Source organism: Cydia pomonella, chromosome 3, assembly GCF_033807575.1.
Source record: "Cydia pomonella isolate Wapato2018A chromosome 3, ilCydPomo1, whole genome shotgun sequence".
Classification (NCBI taxonomy): domain Eukaryota; kingdom Metazoa; phylum Arthropoda; class Insecta; order Lepidoptera; family Tortricidae; genus Cydia; species Cydia pomonella.
In genome coordinates, this window is record NC_084705.1 from 27104338 (window position 1) to 27127709 (window position 23372).

A 23372-nucleotide genomic window follows, 5' to 3' on the forward strand; every position below is an offset into this window, starting at 1 on the left:
GTTAGGTTAATTTGATGTCTGGAACTAGATATGTATGTTATTAAAACAATTATAATATAATAATAAACCGAGAAGTGTATATTATTATATAACGGAGTACAGGTATAATGTATAAGTTGCGGGACAGATAAAGTGTAGTATGTGTGTAATATGATATATACTTGTATATATGGTATTAGGGTACAAACCGCTTGCTCAAAATCATATAGTTGAAAGTTAATATTACATAGTTTTGTTATGAATTTACAGCACTTGTTCAGTTTAATACTTATGTAAGTTACGTGAATAGGACTGGTACTAAACATATTAATTGGTTTTATAGACTGTAGGTCGCAACAAGTAGTTAGAGCACAAAAATATATTAAATATGTTAACTCTATGGCGGCTACTAATTTAAAAAATGTTATTAAACTAACACGAGTGACAAAATATAACCCATTATGGATACACATTAGAGTCAAACAGGTGAAACACCAAAAACCTTCTCGAGATCTCTTTCACAACGCACCCTATGAGACGAAGTATCCGGTTGGCGCCTGGCGTATATTCTGCCGTCACGGGTCCAGATGTATCTCCAATTTAGGCGGGATCCTTCCTGGCGAGCTTTATAAAATAGCTGTCGGTTGGTACGCGTCAGACGCTCGTTGACGTAGAATCTACGTGACGGGCCGGGCAGGTTGAAGCCGGAAGTGTCGGCGCCGCGGGTCCGGCGGGCCGCGCGCAGCAAGTTATCCCTGTGGACGCGCCGTGTGAGCCGCACCGCCAGCGCGCGGGGGCGCCCGGCGGTACCGTCGCCGCCCTGGACTCCGGCGCCGTCGCTCGGCGCGCGCCTCACACCAACGCGTTCTGCACTAACCACATCTTGCGGCTCTAGCTCCACACCCAGCTTCTGTGCCACCATTACCGCCAAGTGAACCGGATTCTCGTTGTTAGTTTCTAATAAACCCGTTATTTCCACGTCGTTGGATATTTTCGGATAGTTATAATAATTAATGTTTAACCTGGATCTGTCACTGAACGAGCTGACTTTAACCTACATTATTTGATCGTGTAATGTTTTCATCTACCCTCAACTGGCTTAAGGAGCCAGGAGTCTGGTATGTAGATATATGTTGTTTCAGAATCTCTCTCTCTCTCTTCCTAGCGTTATCTCGGCATTTTGCCACGGCTCATGGGAGCCTGGGATCCGCTTGGCAACTAATCCCAAGAATTGGCGTAGGATTATGTTTACGAAAGCGTTGCCATCTGACCTTCCAACCCAGAGGGTAAACTTGACGAGGTTGGGATAAGTCCGGTTTCCTCTCAATGTTTTCCTTCACCGAAAAGCGACTGGTAAATTACATACGGTAATGTAAGAATACCCAAGAGATTATATTATCTAGGTATTACATACGTGACTAAGTCGATTTGTACTAATCACATCTGTCAAATTTAGACATATTCTCTTTCTCTCTCAACAAGCGTTATTATATACCCCATACCTGTTGAACGAGCAGTCGTTGCATCTCATGTGTAAGTACCCTAACAATCCCATATTACTCTTCAACTTTGGACCCTATCGAAATCAAAACAAGGTTCTGATTTACTCGCATAATACTAGTTTACCGTAAGGTCTAGTTACTGGCGTATGTTGCATTGGTTTGTTATGCGGTTGTTGGTTTTGTAAATTGAACGTAATTACACTAATTTGACGTTATTTTTGACAATGGGAACAATGACAGATAGTATTGAAAGCGAAAGTCGACTAATTTTTAATGGTGGTCATTATTACCCTTTTGTAAAAAAAATACGAAGGTATTCTAATCTTGTTATTCGAAACTGCATCGTAAAAATGTATGTAAGTATACTTATACTTACACATAAGGACACTTATATTTACCTATTTATAATGAATTTTGTAGATGTCACCAGATTTACGAGTTATTAAAATTAAATTAACGGTAATTAATAAAGTAAGATTGAAAATTATATAAAATATATCTAAAACTACTCGCTCGCTTTTCACAAATATGAAGAGTTAATTATATTAAACGAAAAGCTCTAAATTGCATTCCCAAGAAATTACGTAACTTAACGGACTTATTCTCTCACTATGGGCTATACTCGTAGCATTTTTATTTAAATATATAACATTTACTTAATAATCGTCCTATTAAATTACTGGAATAATGGGATTAGATTAAATTTAGCCGACATTACAAACAATTAAATCCCGAAGCAAAAACTACTCTTGAAAATGGGAACTATTATTTTTAAACATTAAATTTATTGTACAGTAATCGGTACGTAATATAGCTTCCCACATTTTCTATAACAGCTTAACCGATATTATTAAATCATAATTTATATAATCTCATTACAACTACAAAGGTAATTGAAGATCTTACACCGTATTAAACGCTTATTTCTTATAAGATCACTTGCTATAATAAACCTTATGTTATGAGGATAAGACATAATTCCATTTGAAATAACGAAGATCAGAGATAACATTACGAGAGATCTGAATTATCACATCATTACATTATACGCTTCCATAATTTGTAGAAGATTAGAACCAAATAAATCAAGATGGTATTTTAATGAGATACTATTTAGAATATATCGACTGATGATAAAATATGGGATATGTGGAGTATTCTCAGACCGTTACGTAACTTTCGATGTTCCAGCTTTGAGACCACCTAGTTGCCGTTTTTTGGTCATTTTAATTAGTAGGAATGTTCAAGGTCTAGGCATGTTTTCGACTAATAATCTAATGTTTATGTTAAGGTATTTTAATAGGGCTAAAAATAATAATTTAAATAGAAACCTTTGTTTAGAATTTCTGGTTATTGTGTCTTTATCTTTAGTTTTTATTACTATTCGTTACATTTTTACATTTGTAATTTATGTTATCTCCTTAAAACCGTAACTATGATAAACCTAGCCTGTGTAATACTATCTATTTTAAATTTCACAGTGTATTAGTTCGCTGTAATGCTGTGTAATTTTTTGAATCACTAAAAAAAACACGTAGGTATGTTCCAAAACTACAGATTAAATGAAATCGTCAATAATTGATGATTGGTTACAGTCTACAGTGCGTGTACTATGCATCACCCACACACGTGCATAGATTTAGTAAGTGTATCGCATGTATGCGTTATTTTAGCAGAATACAAGTCGTTGTACATATTTTATAACTGTTCCCTGTGAATCCAATAATATAGGTACACTGTAACTTCGATAGACAGATACAGTATATTGGATTCACAGGGTACAATTTTCCTGGTATTTATTTCTCAAATGCCTATTTTCCTGAAAAAGTTGAAGTATTTTTCTCTACAAAACGAATAGGTAAAATCACTTCCATAGAAAGTATACACATAAATACACATACACAGTCATTTTTTCGTCGTTTCTAAAATACCATAATTGTACCATTACGTACATTGTAAACGTATTACACAATGATGGTAATAGATAATTTAAATTTAAACAAATTTTACGCTCACTACGATTAAGTTCTAATAACATAATTAAGCGCTTAAATACAGGGCATTACGATAATAAATAACTATTAATTATGACAAGTAAATTTATATCTCAATCGTACACTATCATTAATTTAATACCCAGTTCCCGTAATGATTTACAGACGTTTGACATGGAAATTATGGGAATTAGGTCAATATTCAGGTTCAAGGACCTTCTGATTATGAGGATCGGGTATCGGCCCCCTGCTATTTAGTTAATTATAGTAGATTTATTAGAAAGTATTTCATTCAACTAGAGAATGTCAGTCATATCACTTTTTTTATAAACCAATCATAAATTGCCCGACCCGGTTGACTAGGAAGCAGAATTGGGATTTTAATAGTTTTTCATCTAAATAATTATTCGACTGCACATTTATTCGTCATGGGATTATTCGCGAATAACAGTAACAAGGAGGATGGAACTACTTGTCAAGATAGACAATAGCAGGAATAAAACATTATTTAAATATTATAATAGTACAGTACGTACTACATACCTATATTAAATCGGTCGGGGTTTTTTTAAAGTTGATGTCATTAACCTAATTTTTAATCAATTCCACAAGAAAAGATATTAATATGGCTGATTTTATATGAAAATTCATTACTTTTCACATAACAAAGAAATAAACTAAAAATAACTTTACACTGGCTGATGTTTGCGCTCTTACAAAATACCAACATGTTATTGTGATTTCAGCATTTTATCGCTAATTTTATTAAAGCCCAAAATTACCCCCTAATCAATTAAAGGAACCAAACCGGCACTTACCGTATTAAACTTAATGGTAATAAAATCATTTTATTACAGAAAACAGTCGTCGCTAACAGAAATAAAACTTTAGATTTACACTCTATTTCAGATATATAAAAGCTAACCAACATTTTTAATTCGTTCTTTTTTTAGCTTTGTTGCACCTTTTTAATTATTTTTAGTGCTATTATTTTGTTTATTGTCTTTTTCTAGCACTTAGCTTATGAAACTGCGTAGCTACCTGTAAAAAACATCAAAATAATGTAACGGGTTGAGCTTCATTTACAACTTCGCTATAATTATATTATATTTACTTTATTTGCAAAACTTATTTATTCTAGACATGATTTTATTTTCATTTAAATATGGCCAGGCGCTATTATTTTAAGTATTATCTTACGTACGATACATATCTATAAGTATTACTTATTGACCAAGAAACATAGATCTAAGTTATTTTACTCTGGTACTCATTTGAATAATCGAAGATACGCCTATTCCCTTATAATAATTATAATATGTGCGTTAAGGGGCTGACTTGGACTGATACCATCCCATCGTTTGGTGAACACAAGTTCGACCTACAGCTGTTACTACAGTTCTGAGGTCGAACTTATGCTTTAAATGTTTCAATGGTATCCAGCAGAATGTAGACCTGGTGATCACATTGGGCTAGACATGTCTGCTGGCTGCGCTATGAGCCGTGACAGATGACCTAGATGAGATCGAGAAACAGGATGGGGGAACACCTTAATAGAAGCATTAATTGGGATTCGCAAGATGTTGCTGACCACAGAGACGAAAGCTTTCACCATCATCTTCTTTTTCCTCGCGTTGTTCAGGCATTTTGCCTCGGCTCATGGGAGCCTGGAGTACGCTTGGCAACTAATCCCGAGATTGACGTAGGCTCTAGTCTTTACGAAAGCGACTGGCATCTGACCTTCCAACCCAGAGGGTAAACTAGACCTTATTGGGATTAGTCCGGTTTCCTCACGATGTTTTCCTTCACTGAAAAGCGACTGGAAAGACGAAAGCCTTCACCATAAATAAATAAAATAAAATAAATACACAAACTAAGTCCCACGGTAAGCATAAGAAGGCTTGTGTTGTGGGTATTCAGACACTGATATATATGTAATATATAAATACTTTTTTTTTTATAATAACAGTGAATTTATTAGTATTATATATAATTAAACTATAAAACTTAAAACCTAAATCTAAAAAGAAATAATACTAAACTTAAAATAAAATACTAAAAAATATCGTAGATACGGGCAGCATTTCCTCGCTATATTGCAAGACTAATTCTTTGAGCGAGGAAGCTGCCAACTCTGCGGTCGCCGGTGACCTCTGCTAACCTTTTTGAAAGGTCCTTAATGAGCTTAAGGGTACTTGGATACTTAATAAAATAAATACTTAATAAATAGAAAACATCCTTGACACAGGAACAAATATCTGTGCTCATCGCACAAATAAATGCCCTTGCCGGGATTCGAACCCAGAGGGAGAGGAGAGGAGGAGGGGAGTATAAGGTACTAGGATGCGCTATTACCTAGTAGTGAAATAAAGAGGTTAATTAAAATAATATATACTCGCATTCAAGCATTCTTTTATATATCAAAATCGTGAGATTATAAAGTCTAGAAATTGTGTCACAACTCGTAATAGAATCATCTGAACCCTGAAATGGCATTGTCGTTATACTTCGCAAAAACGAAATTCTTTTTAATATCTTTCCAACAAAAAAAAAATATTTATTTCAGAAATGTTTTTTTCGTCATATTAAACAACAGTTTATTAATAAGGTTTTATCAACAATTTAAGGCTACCCAAGCTTTTCAAAGTAGCCCGTACTTTGTTTTTTATTAGGTACTATTTTATCATTTCCCTGAATAAACCCGACAGCCCTCTTAACCCTATCTTCACGTTCAAGATAGGACTAAATATAAGTGATTTAACATATGTAGTTACTTACAGGCTAGATAAAGGACCCGACAGACTAACGGGTTATGGGCATGAGGAGGTCGTATTGCATTTATAATGAGGAACGGTCCCTTATTGACTTTATTGTATTCATATATAGTATGAGTTATCCTTACCATCCGCAAGCACTCAGCTATCATATCATAGATGCTTGCAACTTCATGGAAGTCAAATGAGCGTTGCTGCTTCTATACAAAATATTCCAAGGATTCTTAAAAGATTCCCATTTTACCCCGGGAAAGCATCAATAGGAATGACTTACGGAGATTTTCTGTCAAACTATCCCAGAAATAAAATCGAGATAATAAATAATTCAGGCGTATTGTAGAAAAATATAGGATACAAAATAAGCTGTGGGTTAATCAGTTTATTTTGAAGCTATTTCAATATCCTAAAGTTATAATTTAGCATCCTAAAGTTATAAATGCTGTAACAGGGACTTAAAAAAAGTATAAAACTATAAAGTACAGTCAGCATCAATAGTAGCAGATGAAACAACGCGCGAAAAATGTCTAATATCTGCCTAGTATCTGATAAGTACTATCTAATTGTTCTAAATACAGGCTGTAACACAAATAATGGGGATCCGTTTAAGAGCATATTCGGTATCGTATTCTGGCTAGGAAAAAGAAGAAAAAATGTTTGGCACGTATAATTTTTGGCCTTTGTATGGAGGGTTGGCCGACTTGGACGACCCTGCCCCATAGATTTATTTCTTTCTCGTCCAGTTTTTTCTAATCAAAAAACCGATACCGAATATATGGGTACCCCAACGGAACGGAACGGAACCCCACTATTTTTATTACACCTTGTATAAAGATATTAAATCTCTTTTATTAAGTTATTAGAGAATGGTACATACTACATACCTTTGACGTGCAGTCTAATGATGCTGACTATACTACCTATATATTATAAACAAAATTTATAAGTATTAATTTTGTACGCAACCAGACATTGAAGATCTATGTATTCTATATTCTCCGACACATCGTAAACTCATCCGGCAGTGCGCCGTCCAAGTCGCCAATTTTATCAATTACTCGCCCCATTTGTTTCACCAATAAATAAATAAAGCACCTCCATTCACCATAAATCAGAAACTAATTGGTCTCTCGGCGAGTGGGCGATTGTAAGTCATCGGATTTTCATTATGCCTCCAGCTCATTAATATACGTTTTCAATGTTGTCAATTTAACTGGCATTAGATTGCGGAAATTGATTTCTTGAGGACTTGGTCGTGGTTTTCATATTTAGTTAGATTTCAGTTTATTTTGTTACCCTCGCGCTTTATGAACATATTGTTTTCAACAAAAACGCATTATCTGGGGACACGGCAGTGGCTACGTCATCGCCAAGACGAATGATTTCGCAATAAGATCTGAGATTTTGGTGCTGGTTAAGAAGATTTTATCTACTTGCGGTAGATGTCGCTGTGAGCGCTTCATATATGTAGATTCCGCCAATACCCTAGGTGATTTTGAAGCGCTTCAATGAGCTCTTGGATTACGAGTATTGTAATAACACAAAAAATCAAATATTAATTTGAAATATTGCTAAAACGAACTAAAACTTGCAACTTGCAACTTGCAACCTACTTATTTTGTGAGTTTTGTGACGTTTACCGCTGTAATCGATGTAATTGAAATTTCGTACTGACTTGGCTAAATATGAATAGGTCAAGATTTTATAAAATTAAAGTCAATGAGAAACAACATCCTTGACATTTAATAGTAAGTGTACTATACAATGTATATAAGAACTTAGTAAGAAGATGCATAAGACCTATTAGTACAAGCTTATTGCATTCTAGATTATTATTTCTCCATTCAATATTTTATTACCGCTTTAAACCTTTAAAATTAATTAAAATTATCTAGTTATTACTTATACCTATTGAACTACTGATTAGATGACTCTAAACGAACTATGTACAATACGTTTAACTTAAGTTTATGATTGATAGATGGTTTTAGTGGACATTCGATTTTATATCTTATTGCTGTATCATAAAGTCAATATTACAAGTGTCATACAATTACTTATTGTATTTTAAATATTCATTTTGTTTTATTCAATTGTTAAATAAATGGCATTATACAACGCGAATTATAATGATACGTAATTATGTCAAAAACTATTATAACAAACGCCTGCCTAGGCGCTACCTTTATCTACTAATAAATCAGATAATTATAGATCAACAGACAGACGAGTGGGTAACACCGGTTGCTAAAGATTTGCTCACCCGATTATGGTGAAAATATGTTTCCTGTTATGATAACTCGATATTTTGTAATAGATAATAAAGTTGAATATAACTGTATTGATTTATTGTCTTGTTTTATACCTTGTCTTATCTGGCGAAGTCAATCTTGCAGGCAGATTGGTTCATTCCTAGAAACAAATAATGTTGACTATTGAAGGTAGTGCTATAATAAATATCTCATATAATCTATTCCGCTACCTTGTTTACACCAACCCCATCCTTAGAAAAAAAAATATGGACGTAAACCCTTTAACCTTACTATACACCTTCCTCAGAAACTGGTCGGAAGAGGCACTAGATCGGGAGTCGTGGAGATCAAGGGTAGATGCCTATGCACAGGCCTTCTATTTATATAAAGAGTGCTGTATTTCGCCGACAAACTGTCAAGTAGTTTTTGTATTTAATACTTTTGTTAAAATAAACTAAACAAAATCCTCTAACATTTTTCGCCGCTATAAAGCAGTCTCGCTACCCTTGCTACGCCTTCTATGGGTAGTGGGTACTACTGTTACATGAACACACTTAATAGGCAGATACTTGAGCTTTGGAATTACGTGTATCAATTAGCAACAATTACCTATATTTTTGTTCATTGTTTTCAAAGTAACTCCCTTAGTTGGATTGGTAATTTTGGTCCAAATTGTACGAAAAATCAGTCGGATCGGATCTGGATTTAGATTATTTCATAAGTTTTATAACGCATATTTAATGATTTACTGCGATTAAATTTCATTATTTTACCTTAGATTCGATGTTTCAGCTGCGTTGCACCAGCTGTGGTCACGTATCTTCACTTCACTCTTTTGTCTATGCCTACCGCGCAGTGGCACCAACTGTGGTCACGTATGACTGAAGTTCTACCAAAATTTCAACAGAGATAAACAACACTAAACTACTCGAAAATGGTTTATAAAAAACCGCTCGTCAAATCGGATTTAAGGTAAAATAATGAAATCGCGATAAACCCGTTAATATCACTAAATATGCGGTTTCTGCGAACAAAAACTACACTATTGACACTGACATATCCGAACCATATCGTATCTAAGTATACCGACTTAATATTTGAAGTATAGTAATAATAGTTCGAATCGGGCCAATGTGTACAACTACAAAATGCAGAGTTTAAACTGTTATAATGTCATACCGATTAGATCCGGATTGCGAACCTGTAAGCGTAAAAACATTTGTGTACGGACATTGTAAGATTAGTTGAACTATAGTCGTAACCTTAACGAAGTAAAAGTTTTACAGCAGTCAATAATACAGTAGGTAAGACCGCCTTCTCGAAATGGAAATTGTTAATTGGAAACTAGTATAAAACGTATTAAAATGTCAGTCTGTCTATAAATGGTGGTTCTTAATTTGTACGAGGGGTATAATGTCTTTAAGACATTATATTATACCCCTCGTACACTTAACAAACATGCTCTTTTACGAATTGCAAGTGGACATAACAGTGACACAGTTTTTCAATGAGACTTTTTAGAGTATTTAGTGAATGTAAAATTAAATGAACAATTGGTAAATATACTAAGAATAAAATAAACATATCTATCAAGGAAAGTGCATGTAGGAGAGAAGTCCAAAGTGTTAATCTGTGCATTCTGAAAGAAACTTTGACGCAAAGTAATTTTAAGTGTCGCATCGCAGAACGTTGAAATCTGTTTCAATATTCTGTCCAAATTCTAAAAACATTTTTTTTTTTCTTTTGTTCAAGTGTTTGCAGTTTTCATTTCTCATGAAATTAAATGAGAAAAAAGAGGGGTGTTATAAGATTGACCGATATGTGTGGCACTGCATGCGGTTTTCAGCAGAAGCAAAGCAGGTTTCTTTGCGTAGCTAGCAGAATCAGCTCATCCCTTGCGTTATTTTATATTATTTTTATTATGTGTCATTTTCGTTATACGTATTTTTTTTTTGATGCACGCTTATGCATGCTGTTATTTCTAACTTTATAAATTAAATATGTAATTTTTAAATGTGTGCAAGTTTTACTTAATATCGTTTATTTCTTAGATATTTAATAACGATAGGGAACATTAAATTTGAAAAGTGATAACCGCATCATATAACAAGTGCGAGTCGGACTCGCCTATGAAGGGTTCCGTACCATTTATGACGTATTAAAAAAAACTACTTACTAGATCTGGTTCAAACCAATTTTCGGTGGAAGTTTGCATGGTAATGTATATCATATATTTTTTTTTAGATTTTTCATTCTGTTAATTTAGAAGTTACAGGGGGGGGGACACACATTTTTTTCACTTTGGAAGTGTCTCTCGCGCAAACTATTCAGTTTAGAAAAAAATGATATTAGAAACCTAAATATCATTTTTGAAGACCTATCCCTAGATACCCCACACGTATGGGTTTGATGAAAAAATTTTTTTTTTTAATTTTTATGACCTATAAAAAAAAACTACTTACTAGATCTCGTTCCAACCAATTTTCAGTGGAAGTTTGCATGGCAATGTATATCACATATTTTTTTTAGATTTTTCATTCTGTTATTTTAGAAGTTACGGGGGGGGGACACACTTTTTACCACTTTGGAAGTGTCTCTCGCGCAAACTATACAGTTTAGAAAAAAATTATATTAGAAACCTCAATATCATTTTTAAATGAAAAAAGATTTTTTGAGTTTCAGTTCTAAGTTCTAAGTTCCCCAAAATTTATTGTTTTTTTTCTATTTTTGTGTAAACATCATAATGCGGTTCATAGAATACATCTACTTACCAAGTTTGAACAGTATAGCTTTTATATAGTTTCGGAAAAAAGTGGCTGTGACAGAATCGGACAGACAGACGGACATGACGAATCTATAAGGGTTTCGTTTTTTGCCATTTGGCTACGGAACCCTAAAAACTACTTACTCAATAATATTATTTCTACAACTTCGCGCGTTACTCGCACGTCGGCATCCAAAATATTGACCCAACGTCAATATGAGCACCGGTATTATATACAAAACATACAACATAAGTTTACTTGTATTATTACAGTTCACAACATAAATTACTACGGTATACAAACGTTTTGTTCGGGTAACGGGTGCTGGCCCATCGTTGTGACATTGGGACATTCTGTACTGCAAAGTCATAGAATTGCATTTACTGTTGGGTTTTTTCAAGTACTGTAGTGGTTTCCTCTTGAGATGCGTCCCGAACTGAGTGACTGACTGACTTTATATGAGCCACCAAAGTGCACGATTATAAAATACTTACTCGCTAATCGCTCACGTGTATTATGTAGTACAGAATCAATAGTAGCGTATGGAACAACGCGCCAAAAGGATCTGCCACCTTCCATTACATTTACAAAAACAATGGTTTTCCACTAATAGACCGCGAGCCAGGAACAATTTCTATGACCAATCGCCTCCCTGCTGAAAACTCGTGTAGTGGTTAACGGCTAGGTATGATGAACCCTCGTGGACGGCAGCTGCCGCTCCATTGGTGGGTTGAGGAATGGCAGCCACCGAAACACGTAAAACAAAAAGAATTTTACGCGCCTCCTGTTTGTCAAATGATAGTTCAGATGCTGTTGTTAGCTAAAAAAAATCGTCAGCCGGTTATATAGCGGTGTTAAGAACATCAGCTGAACATCGCATGAACTTGTAAAAAATAAGCGCTATACCTTTTATGATAGCAAAAACAAATCATGAAACGTTGCATGTAGCACGCAATTTATACATTACGCATACTTTGCCGCACATAAAGTAGTAGGCGCACATTTTTCACATGTTCATTATACAGCTGACGGTAATTCCACCGCGATAGAAAACAAAAATAATAGATAGTTCGTTACATTGCTTCAGATGGCCGAAGGGCAAACTGTCTAGAAATAGGTGCCCCGCGTAGCCGACTCAGGGAACGAGACAAAGATTTTCACGTTTCACGGAATGCCTAAGTATAGTCATCACGATCTGCCTGATCTTACGATGGGCCGCCGACATATACATTTAGAGATGAGATATCATATAACCTAAATATGATTTATACCTACGATGAAATTCATTACATAGTTAAATATTCATTATTTCACAACGAAGCGCCGGTAGCAAACATTAAAAAATAAATATGGCCGCAATCAAGCATGTTTAGAAAGTATCATTGCTTTATTCATTAAAACCCCATAAGATGGGCGGTTGTAAATTACATATATATTAATAATGTTGGGATCTTATATTAATGTTTAATACGTAGGTTGTTGATTGTAGAGTACCGTACCGTAATTTATAAATTTTACTATAATAATTTTATAAGAAACTTGGACTGGAACTTCACACCAGACCAGGTTCATATTATAATTATTTTTTTCCAGAAAATATTTTCCGTGTTGAAAGACGTGGAACATAACTTCATTTCTGCATTTTTTTTTCATTTTACTTACATAAGTATACTTTATTTACAATAACAATATACATAATGGATATATTCAGAACATATATTATATTCTGCATAAGTCGTGGCAATCAAGAAGTAGCTATAGATTTACATGGTTCATACAACACTGGTAGGATTTTAAAATTTTAACCAAAATGCCATAAAAATCTTTAGACAAATGTCAAAAATATGACGGCACAAGCGCTTCGATTGTCGTGACGAAACGTAACTTTATGACAGGTAGGTATTTGCATATTTATCAGTTATTAGATACTCTCACTAGTAAAACAGAATTGAACGTACCGCCTATTTCCGTCCCCGTCCAAAATGATAAATATCACGCTGTGTTCACAGAAAACATAGAGGCACACAAACCCGCCAGCAAAAAGCCGCCTCCATACAATCCAACTTACGCTCTCAATTTAAAACTACAACAACAACAATTTTTAGCAACGAAAACTACCATGACGTAGATATATTGTCACCACTTTGAAAAAAACTGATATCTTGTTCTGTCGAATAAAAGAAAAATGTATAAATGTATTTATACAGGGTGACCTTAGCCATTGGACAAACCCTAAAATCCCACGTAGGGTTACTTCTCAGGAATGCTCTGACGTTAATATTTTTAGGGTTCCGCAGCCAAATGGCAAAAAACGGAACCCTTATAGATTCGTCATGTCCGTCTGTCTGTCCGATTATGTCACAGCCACTTTTTTTAATTAGAACAAAAGATAAAAAAATATTTTTTTCGAACAAAAGTTATTTGCAAAAATCATCAACAAAAAGAAACACACTGTGTTAATCTTTGGCAGTGTTTTTGACAATTTGTTCGAAATATTTGATAATGATGACATTTTTTAAAAGTCAGAAGTTTATTAGTGTCATAAATAAAAAAGATAATCAAAAAGGTTGAAGAAGGTTCCATACTATTCTTTAAGGATATAACCTTAGGAGCTACTAACACATACAGGCTGCTCCAAAATAAAAATTGGTAATTTGTTAATTTCTTTGAAACCGCTACACCGGCTGTTATGATACTTTGTACCTACACTGGTTCTACATAAATACCCTAATGCATATGTACATTTCGGCTTTGTCCAATGGCTAGGGACACACTGTATTTATCAACTTTGACTAGCAGTGTGAGATACGAGGTTTTTTCAAAGTAGTGACGATATGTTACTTGAATATTCATGTCAAATTTCATATTATATCAGATTGTCGTTTTCAAATCGAAGCGTAACTGCGATGATATGGCTGCGGCGAGGTTAGCGTCACTCTCAAGCCGTCACCCTCCATTGCAGAACAGACACTAATTCACACATCCTCCAACTGGCTGGAGCAGGTTTCGAACTTCTAAAAAACTGCCACTTAATTCTACATTATAATATTTTTCAAACGCGAAGGATACAATTTATAACCTCAAAAACGCCAAATTCCTAAAACTGGCAATGGCAGTCTTACTCATCGGCAGGAACAAGTACTATGAGTAGGGTCTAGTGTTATTTGGCTGCGGTTTTCTGTAAGGTGGTTTCCTGAATAATAATTATGAATCATCAGCCGCAAAATGCATGACTACATTATTAATTCATTCATAATTTCTCTATGGAATTTCGCAGCTCACTGTGCCTAGGTCACACTGAGCAACTTTTACTATGGTGTCAACCCCAAAACACAAAAAAAAAAGTCTGCCGTCTCAATGTCATACATTTCGGAGAATCATATGTCAATGTTTTCTATGGAACAGCAGTTTTTTTTTCGATATTTTGGATCCAAATAAAAAGTTGTTTATTATTCATATTCACCCTTCAGCGCCTATGTAGATGTAGTGTAGGGACGCCCGGCCGGAAGCAGGCGGGCTGTCGATCGCGTGTTGCGTTCATTCAGCCCAATTCCCTGAGGTTGGAGCTGCAGGTTACTGTCCCGGCGGCATTCCCATACCAATCTCCTCAAATCTTCTTGTTTTCCTGCAGAACAGAAGGACCTCTTTAAGTTCGACGTCCTTTAGTTCGTTTTCTACTAGTGAGTCTCTACCGAATGTATTATATCGCAGTGCCGCATACATGATACATTCTGCTAGTAGATGGAAGCTAGTTTCCTCCTTACCACAGTGTGGACAGGAGGCGTCTCTATTTATTTTCATTACCTTGAGATGTCTGTTGAGAGTATTGTGACCAGTAATGATACCTGTCAATATTCTCAGATTGCTCTTACCTAGTTTCAGAAGATACCTGGTTCTTTTGTGATCAATGCCCTTGACCATCATCTTAGACTGTCTGCAGCTGGTCTCTTCTTCCCATTCTCTCTGTGCTTCCAGTTCTTTTACCTTCAGCGCCTATAGCACGGTTGCGTTTTTATCACTTGTCACTATGGCTGTCACTTTCGCACTTACATACTTGTTAGCACGAGATGGCATATGACAAGTGATAAAAATTCGACAATGCTACAGCCGCAGAGTATGGTCAGACATACCAAAATGATTCTGTATTTTCTGTAGGTATAATGAACTACAAGAAATGACAATTGAATATCAAATCAAGGAGAAACTGTCAAAGTTGGAAAGCGGCTCCTGGTAAGATTTCTCAAGCAGAAAGCTTCGTTAATACGGAGGCGGTAATGACGGACCAATTAACGTAGCCCCGACGACGCCCACACGCAAACAGTGATGTCGCCACTGGGTCAGAAAAACATAACCCGCCTTTTGGCAGTCGGGTAAAATAGAAATTAGCTGAAAGTTTACGGGAGGATTATTTTGATGTAAAATAGGTTATGATTTGAAATTGAAATTTGATCTGGATTTATGATGGATATGATCTAGTGTCAATAGTGACGTTACTGGTTGAACGAATGTCACTTAACAGATCGTACCCATTAAAATCCAGATCAAATCCATAACCTGTTATTACAATCAGAATAATTCTCGAATCTTGTCAATGCCAAAAACGTTCTCAAGCGGTTATGGTCTGTATGAAATTTATAGGTATTTTAGAGACCGCCTGTTGTTTACCTCTGCTTGTATTGTTGTTTTCTTTTGTATTTATTTTATTGAGGTGTGCAAGAAAGAGTAATTGTATTGTAAATATTGTATTTGTTTTCGCCTCTACCAGTACACTAGTTCTAGAATCTAAGGATACCTCTTGAAGCCTGATGATGTTTTCAGTAAATTTTGACTCTGACAATCTTCACGCACAAAATACAAAACGCTATGTAGGTACCCTAGAATCTAGATTCTAGAATAGGATAGGATTACATATGACAAGTATAAAATAACATAAATAACGTTTCAACCTTGTCCACAGCAGCAGCAGGAGCGGCGTATCACTGGGCGCGCACCTCGTGTGCGCACGCGTCGCCGGCCTCACCGACAAGCAGCGCAACATGTGCCGCGCCACGCCCGCCGCCATCGCCGCCGTTGGGGACGGCCTCAGGTACTTATTGACACAGGCCTCGGTCGCGGCTGTCGCCGATGGTCTAAGATACATAGACGTGAGGAAAGCGACCAGGCTTTAGTCCACTTTAATGGGCATAAGCTGGTCTTGTCTGACGTATGCCGAGTGAGCTACTGACGAAGATTATCGCCGCCATCGCTACCGTCGGTGACAGCTTCAGGTACTGTCACAGGCCTTAGTTATTGTCACAGGCCTCACCGACAAGCGCAACATGTGCCAGCCAGGCCCAATGCCGCATTGCTAACCGAAACCTAGTGGAGTGCCAAACTCTGCTTAAAAACGGTTAACACACATTTTCACTTTAAGTTACTAAGGGCGACTTTAATACATAGTTAATGTTGAAAATGATTTAAACAGAATTTAAACATTTCATCCAACTTCGGAAACTATTACGGGTTTAGCAGCCCATGCTGGTAACGTATACATATACTTTACAAGCATGAGCTGCTAAAACCACAACACGTGGACTGTACTTAAGGTCTATTTTCTCACAGGATGGCGTATGCAGAGTGCCGGCAGCAGCTGTCCGGGCACCGATGGAACTGCTCCGGAGTGGGCGACGGGAACGATTTCGGACACGTCATGCCTTTAGGTTCGTGTCCAACCATTTACTGCCACGTCTCAAAGATTTATTGGTTGATTATTATGAATTAATTTCTACAATAAGATAATAAAAGTCTCACGGTAAGCCAAGAAGGCTTGTGTTGTGGGTACTCAGACAACGATATATATAATATACAAATACTTGAATACATAGAAAACATACATGACTCTGAAACAAATATCTGTGTTCATCACACAAATAAATGCCCCTACCGGGATTCTAACCCAGGACCATTGGCTTCGGCAGAGTCACCACCCACTAGGCCATACCGGTCGTCAAAGAGAAATAGGATGAAAGCTTGGAAAGAAATTAAATAATCACTGGAACTACATATTAAGATACACTGACTATCTAAGAACTTTAAGAACGGAGAGAAAGCACGAAAAAAGTCTGCTTGGTAACAATCGTTTATTCAAAGCGAAAGATGATGATTGATGACATTAAGGGTGGTTTCAGACTGATAGCGTTTTATAGGCCGTACCCGTATGCGCGTGTAAGCTCGTATGGACCAAATGTTGGGAAAACACGGGCGTGTAATCTCGTCAAAACCAACTGTAAGGAAATGTAACGCGCGCGTGTATGCTCGTAACGCCGAAAAGACGGTATGCTTGCCTTAGCTCTAAGAATGATTCTACCCTCATACATATACTCATATATAACATCATCAACATCAAAATGAAATGCGTATACAATACATCGATCAAGTATTGGTAAAATTTATATAAGAGTGCGGTAGCTGTTTATTAGCAGCATAATAATAAATAAATATTATAGGCCGTTATTACACAAATTGACTAAGCCCTACAGTAAGCTCGAGAAGGCTTGTGTTGTGGGTACTCAGACAACGATATATATTATATATAAATACTTAAATACATATAAAACACCCAGTTAGGAACAAATATCCGTATTCATCACGCAAATAAATGCCCTTACCCACCACAGCCAGACGGGGTATGATCCCAGAACCATCGGCTCCATAAGCAGGGTCACTAGCACTACCCACTAGGTCAGAACAGTCGTCATATATCAAATTAAAATAGGTACAGTCGTACATATTAAATTATAACCTATCCTAACAGTATACCATCCTGCCATCGTAAGTAATAAATTACGATTGTCATATGTTAATACAACATAAATGACTATGTCAATGACTAAAACAATAATACGATACAACGATCATTGAACAATAAAGATCGCTGTTCGTGACTTCGAATTTATCGTCCTGGGTTTGGCGTAATGCTAAGGCGGTAGCGTTATTATAATTATTACTACGTGATAATCACACTGCGGATACGCAAACCGATCTGGTGAGTGAGCCAGATGGCACTATTGACGTAAATAGCGATGTCCCGCTCGTATAGCGGACTTCACTGAAGTGGCGTGAAAACTGCATTATGCCATTCGTACATATTTAAAACTAAGGACATCGCACTTGTACAAAATATGTTTAACCATATCTTTTGAATTCATATACTTTTTTTTATACTACGTCGGTGGCAAACAAGCTTACGGCCCACCTGATGTTAAGCAGTCTCCGTAGCCTATGTACACCTGCAACTCCAGAGGAGTTACATGCGCGTTGCCGACCCTAAACCTCCCCCCCCCCCCTCCTCGTTGAACTCTGGCAACCTTACTCACCGGCAGAAACACAACACTGAGTAGGGTCTAGTGTTATTTGGCTGCGGTTTTCTGTAAGGTGGAGGTACTTCCCCAGTTGGGTAGTAGTAGTAAAATATATTTTTTTACGTGCCCTTATTTAAAATAAGTAAAGCATAGGGGGCAAAAAACTGTTGTTCGGTGATTGCGGCTCTGTGGAGTACACGAAAATTACCCGAAGAATTGCTCTAATCCTTAATATCAGTGAGCACACTGCTCGTAGGACAAATAATCAATCCGGAGAAGATTACATAAGTACCTGCACTGTTTGAGGGCTATGATATAAATTGTCAATTGAATAATAGTTGTAGCCGCTGGTCTCGCTATGTTATGTACCTATATATCTTAATATTATAATGTTTCTGTACGTTTTAAGTATATGTAACTACGAAATCTCTTGCTACCAGACGTATCTATGAGATAAAAGCTTTGGATTTGTTTTCTAACTATTAGCATTCCTTTTTTAATAAGAGTTAAAGTAAAATTAAGAATTATGTCCTTTATAAAGGATATAGGGATTAAGTGGGATAACTTCACCAATTTTTAATATTAAATCAAGTAAATAACTTGTTTCAGTAAATCGCCGCAATGTTTAACTTGTACCAGATAATTAACGCACGATCACAAATAATTCAAATAGTTTAGTAAGATAATATCTAACTGAAGTTTATTACGGCATTGTCATCATGTTTACACTGATCAGTGCATTTCCATTTGAAAGCTTTAATAATTAACAATAAGTAATAACATACATATTATCATATTCATATTTTACTAAATGTTTTGATTGCCTTACATAGGTAAAGCTCAACGAAGGGGGGTGGGTTTGGGGTCGGCAACGCTCATGTAACTCTTCTGGAGTTGCAGGCGTACATAGGCTACGGAGACTGCTTACCATCAGGCGGGCCGTATGCTTGTTTGCCACTGACGTAGTATTAAAAAAAAAGGTAACCCGGTTGGACAGGTGCAATTTGGTTTGACGTTAAAAAAGCGCAGGGACAAGTGAAAAATGAGTCGTTGTCGACAAAATTATGACGTGAGAATAATTATTATAATCGTATTTACAATAAAATGAACTGAATTATGTATTTTTAATTTTTGCCGGAATAATGACTTGAATCAATTTCGAATATACTTGCAATAATAATAAATAAAAGAGGTTTGTGATAGAACTAACGGTCCTAATTAGTAATATTTACTTCAAGGATGAGTCACATATTTTTTTTTATTTAGAAATCGATAACACTTTAGTCGATATTTAATCAATTACTAGCACTGGTACGTTTTTGCCCCCGAAAAACTGGGCTATGATGAATTTATCTGTATTAATGATGAATTTATATGCGACGACTAAAAATATCAGATTTCTTTGTGACAGAATACCTACCATATTATCGGTGTAAAATCAAGCTATGCTTCTATATTAAAAAAATTCTGTATAATAATTCAATGTATGTTTTATATTATGTCCTATCAAATTGATGCATAAACGGTGATGATGACGGTTATTTTCTTTAGCTTAAATTATTGTTTACTCGTATAAATGACGAGGACTGTTGCGGATATCATCATTGGTTTGTTTGGGACGAATCACCTATTGGGTCAGTGCCAAGCACTGGGATATACATAGATCGTGTCATTCACAAAGACGCATGCCTTGACTCGTATTGGCATGATGTTAAAGGTTAGATTTGACAAATCTACGCGTCATTATGGATGACACGAACTATATATACGTATGTTAATTATACAAAACTATTATTTTATTTTATTTACAGCAAATCAAATTGCTTGTCAAAATAAGGATTCAAAATATATTGGCTCGGGAAACTTTTTATAAGCATCTAAGCTGCTAGAGGTTAAATAACATTTATAAAGCTTATAATAAATAAAAAAGTGGGACAATTATTTAGACTTGAACTCACGGGCTCTGGATCGATACTCCAGCGCTCTGTCAACTGAGCCACCATGACCTCATCCATAGCCAGCGAAGGTTTCCACCATATGGGTCTCGGGGACCCTAGCGACATCTACCGTAAAGGTCTTAGCACACTATTGCAACTCAACAGCCACTCGACTCAAAATTAAATATTGAAATTAAAGCCAAATTTTAAACATTGTATGTCCTACAGTACAGTGTTTAAAATTTAGGTAACTGTCGGGTGGTCTACGCGTCGTCCACTCGTCGTCCACTAAGCTGAACCAAAAGTGAGTTGAGTTGGTGTGGAATTGATATAGTGTGCGAAGACCTTAAGAGTGTTACACGTCTTAAACGGCTACCGGAGTTCCAAGACAAGAATAAGATATTGGAAATTCACCAGTTTACTGTATATTTATAGAGTAGGTGTCACATTATTTTTTCTCTTTATGTTTCTGTTACACCCTAGAGATCAAGCACGTGAAGCACGTGATAGGAACCGAGCACTAATGTTCTGGTTCATTTAGAAAATATAATTTTGTAAATTTTATTTATTATAACTGTTTTTCTAGCCACCATAGTTTCCATAACTCCCATCCTGTTCTTAAGGCACTCTCGTAATTAAATTCTACATAATCTTTAACAGATAAATCTTAAGCTCTATTTTTGCTTAACTAGCAAAATTACGTCATAACCCCCGCTAAATGCTGTATCAATTTTAAACCTTACTTCTTATTTCATAAAGTTGAGTTTCCAATGAGTTTGGTGGGTAGATAGGAGTTTTTGTGTCCATAACAGGTAGTGATAATCTCGTTTCCAGAAACATAATTCTTTCGAACCCGATCGATACTTTACTATTTATTTATTAAGACTAGTTTGTTTAAAATCAGTGTTCCATACAAAAACAAGTCTTGGCAGTGATAAGGATTCAAATAAAAGCTAGGGACGAACGAGTATTAAGGCTCAATATGTAACTTCATGTAAGCAATCATGATGTTAATTCCATGAACTTTTGGTTATATATTTTTAAAGGTCGTGTAACGAAAACATCTGACCTAAAGAGCCGCTGTGCTAAATTTGCGCTTAGTCCTTTCGGGTGTGAAGTAACTGCTAATGATCGAACACTATGGTGTTAATTAGTTGAAATCTTGTCCTACGCATCGTATGACCAGTATGTTTCCAAGCATAATACAAGTTTCAGGATTCAGATTTCAGATTGTCATGACACATTGCATACGTCGCATACGTGGGCTCAGTTTTTCCCTGTCTTTAGTTTTCATAAATATAATTTATTTTGACTTGTTTCCTGTGTATGGCAGCCGGCATAACAACCGTGGCAGGATAAAAAGCTCACCAGGCAAATAAACGACAGCCGTCTCACTCCCACGCCGTGATTTATACGGCGGGACTAATTGACGGCCCGCGTCAATACGGACTGTGTCTATCTACGGGACCCTAGAGGCCCATTCAAACTTACCTTGTGACATCAAAATGATGTCAGTCACCTATGCGTCTCGCTCGCGCCATGACATGTACGCAGGGATCGGAACCGGTTTTTTGCAAAAACTTACATCTCCAGATTTAATGTATTTTTAACCATAGAGACTATACATCTCTATTGTATTGTAGTAATTATTTATTTTAAGATTATTATAATGTAATGTTTACCCAGGTATTGGCCGTATTTATAAATGTTGTTATGTATTTTTATGTCACTATATGAGGTTACTATAATGTTGTACTGACTTGTAAAAGAGCCCTTGAGGCCTACTTGCGGAATAAATTTTTGATTTTTGAAATAACCGTTTATTACGGTTTATTTTTCACTCCAAATGTAGGACTCAGTTGTGTTTCTAGATAACGACTTCGTATTATTAGATTGCCCAATTATAAATGAAATAATTAACAAAGAACGAAAAAATACCGTTTTCGTTCCCGTACCTACAAAAAATACCGATTTCCGATCCCTGCATGTACGGGCAAACAAGAACGAAATGCATGCGCTTGGTTTAAAGTAAACAAGTTCAGATTTAAAAGTCTAAAAATACGTCGCTAAAGAGCCTCGTGTGATTCATTGTATAGGACAGGGGTCACCAAATAGCGGACAGTTGTCCAGATTCGGACCGCCGACTATTTAAGTTTTTTCATTATCAAGTAGAAACGGACCGCCAAGATCATTTCCGAAGAAACTAATTGGTGATCCGTGGTATAGGTGTGTAAAATTTAAGAAAAAGTATCCGAGTTTAAGATTCCTAGATGGCGCTATACGACAGTGTTGTATCAGTATTTTCGGAGGTGCACGTCCTCAGATGTGTAGCTTCGTAGCTCAAAACTGTAATGTGTAGCTTTATAAAATAGGGTCCTCCAAGTCTGTCACAGTCTAATACTTATATAGGTGAGGACCTATACTAACTACCAGTGTTGGCCGAAACTTTAACACAATTGACCATTAACCATTACAAATTGACGTTTACGGTTCAATTTGTAATGGTTAATGGTTAATTGCAATTAACGTTCGGCCAACACTGCTAACTACTAACTTTACCTATACAACTAACTACTTGTGGCCTGTTATACTATACGACAAATGCAGTATTTTATCTTCATCACGCTATACTTAATATGCAATGCTGCAAAATGTGTTATACTGCAAAATATGATCACAGTCAGAGTTTTTCTGCAAAAAATACCAATTCAATCAACATTTTATACTAATTCCTTCTTAGAATCACATCATAAAAATGAACCAACACCTCTCGAATCTAAACCAATACATCAAATTCTCATTGCAAACCAAACCAAAACGACTTCATTGCTT

The 23372-nt window shown here is 36.0% G+C and overlaps 1 protein-coding gene across 3 annotated transcripts in view; it reads left to right on the forward strand.

Moving 5' to 3' along the window:
* The window catches only part of LOC133516439 (protein Wnt-7b-like), an 83485-nt gene that overhangs the window by 45449 nt on the left and 14664 nt on the right, over positions 1-23372 (forward strand). For 2 of the 3 annotated variants that reach the window (XM_061849386.1, XM_061849388.1), the window contains exons 3-4: positions 16221-16349; positions 16865-16962. In XM_061849386.1, coding sequence (XP_061705370.1) covers positions 16221-16349; positions 16865-16962 — 227 coding nt within the window. The remainder of the gene's footprint in view (positions 1-16220; positions 16350-16864; positions 16963-23372) is intronic. The other variant, XM_061849387.1, reaches the window with a different exon arrangement.